This window comes from Episyrphus balteatus, chromosome 4 (genome assembly GCF_945859705.1).
Source record: "Episyrphus balteatus chromosome 4, idEpiBalt1.1, whole genome shotgun sequence".
NCBI classification, from domain to species: domain Eukaryota; kingdom Metazoa; phylum Arthropoda; class Insecta; order Diptera; family Syrphidae; genus Episyrphus; species Episyrphus balteatus.
This window is the reverse complement of record NC_079137.1, coordinates 62045778-62047538: the sequence shown is the minus strand read 5'-3', so window position 1 is coordinate 62047538 and position 1761 is coordinate 62045778. Positions and strand designations below refer to the sequence as shown.

General features: G+C 32.3%; 1 protein-coding gene across 1 annotated transcript; it reads left to right on the top strand.

Annotated features, from left to right (window-relative positions):
* The first annotated feature begins 851 nt into the window (after positions 1 to 851).
* LOC129917836 (cell death protein Grim-like) lies at positions 852 to 1361 on the top strand. The gene has a single exon (XM_055998015.1). The coding sequence runs from the start codon at positions 852 to 854 to the stop codon at positions 1140 to 1142; it is 291 nt and encodes a 96-aa protein (XP_055853990.1). The 3' UTR covers positions 1143 to 1361.
* Positions 1362 to 1761: the final 400 nt, after the last annotated feature.

Sequence of the window (1761 nt, the reverse complement as noted above, 5' to 3'; positions counted from 1 at the left end):
CTGAATTCCTGGTAACAGAGAGTACAGTTATCAAATATATTGAACTTTGCAACAAGCAAAATATTTTAAACAACCCCGATATACAGGTACTACCCCACAGAGAAAATCAACAAACTCCTGTGATGTTTCTGTTGCTCTTCTAGAGAATTCTACATAGCTTCTAGCTGCACTTTAATAAATATACCTAACCTCCCCCTTTAAAAACCTTTCTACCTTTTTTCAATAAATATAATGTACATCACGTACTTTAGCTGATAAATGGGGAAGTCAAACTTATTGTTTAACACATTTTATATGTGTCAACCCTCTTTTCTACGTCTCGTTGGTTCGGGGTTCTTCTGACTCTGGATAGAAAACACGAAGGCTTTTAGTGTGAGTGATTCAAGGAGCGCTCACTTTGAATACATAATGTTATGTACATTTGGCCGTGTTACTTCTTCTATCCCAGTTTTCCCCTCAACAAAAATCCAGAGAAAAAAAAAATAAATAAACACAAGGGTGACTCAGACTTGGTGTCCTCAATTGCACAGTTGATTTTCATTGAGGGGATTATTATTTTTATTTTTCCCGACAAGGGTGTCGTTTTCGGTCGGGGACTTCGCGGCTTCTCATATAGAAGGATTCCCTGTGCTGTTGCTTTCCACAAGTTTATTTATATCCTCTTGACTAAAGGACTTCTCAATCAGTTTGTTTAGAACCACCGAAGTGGCAACACGTAAAATAATTCCTCCTTAATAAGAACTTTTTTCGTATTTATTTTCGTGAAGTGAAAATAAAATTTGGCGCCAAAAATAAAAATTTGAATTTTTTTTTTGTGTGAAATCAAAAAAAAAATTTAGTGAAAAGACAAAATGGCAATTGCATATTATATTCCCGATCAAGCTAAATTGGCGGAAAAGCATAAACCAAAAGTTATTAAAAAAGTCAAAATTCCATTAAATGACTATACATTGGGAAATAATTCCTGCTGGGAGTTGATGGCTCAAGTTTTTTGTTACGCCCTCCGATATCATTATCTTACCGCCGGAAATGGAGTTCTTCAAATATCGGTGGAGTTTACACAGCAGCAGCAACCTGCCAATACTTCTTCGGAGTCAATGATGACGGATAACCATCATCATGATGATGGTAGTACAAATTAGACAGGAAGGATCCTGGCCTCCCATATTGCGAATATGGGAGCTCATTCAAAGCGTATTGTGATTCCAAAATATAACTAAGTGGTTTTCAACCGATATGACAATGTGGTATGAGCAGCAGAAATGGTGATAAACTCCGACCGACGGCGACGGGATTTTCAACTTTTCTAACTTCTACACTTTTCTACAAAAAAATGGAAAAAAAAAATATCTCAACTAATATACGAATTCATGTTTACTATACAAATTAACTACTCCTAATCAGCATCGATATACTCAACTCATTCAGAAAGAAAAAAAACAAAAAATATTTTTATGTGCAGTAAAAAATGTGTTTTTTTTTTTATTTTCTGTATAATAATTTTTATTCTTCATCACCATAAGTTGTATATGTAATTTTAAAATATAAAATTTAACTTACAGAAGAAAAAATAATAAAAATAACCAATGAAAATTGTACAAAACGAATTAATTTTAAGTGTAAACGTTTTTTCTTTATAAAACAAAAACAAAAAAATTACAAAAAAAAATCACGTAGCTAATAATTTTGGAATAAATAATATTTTGCAAAAAAAAAAATACTTAATCTCTTTTTATTTAGTGGTTTATAAATTTCTAGCAG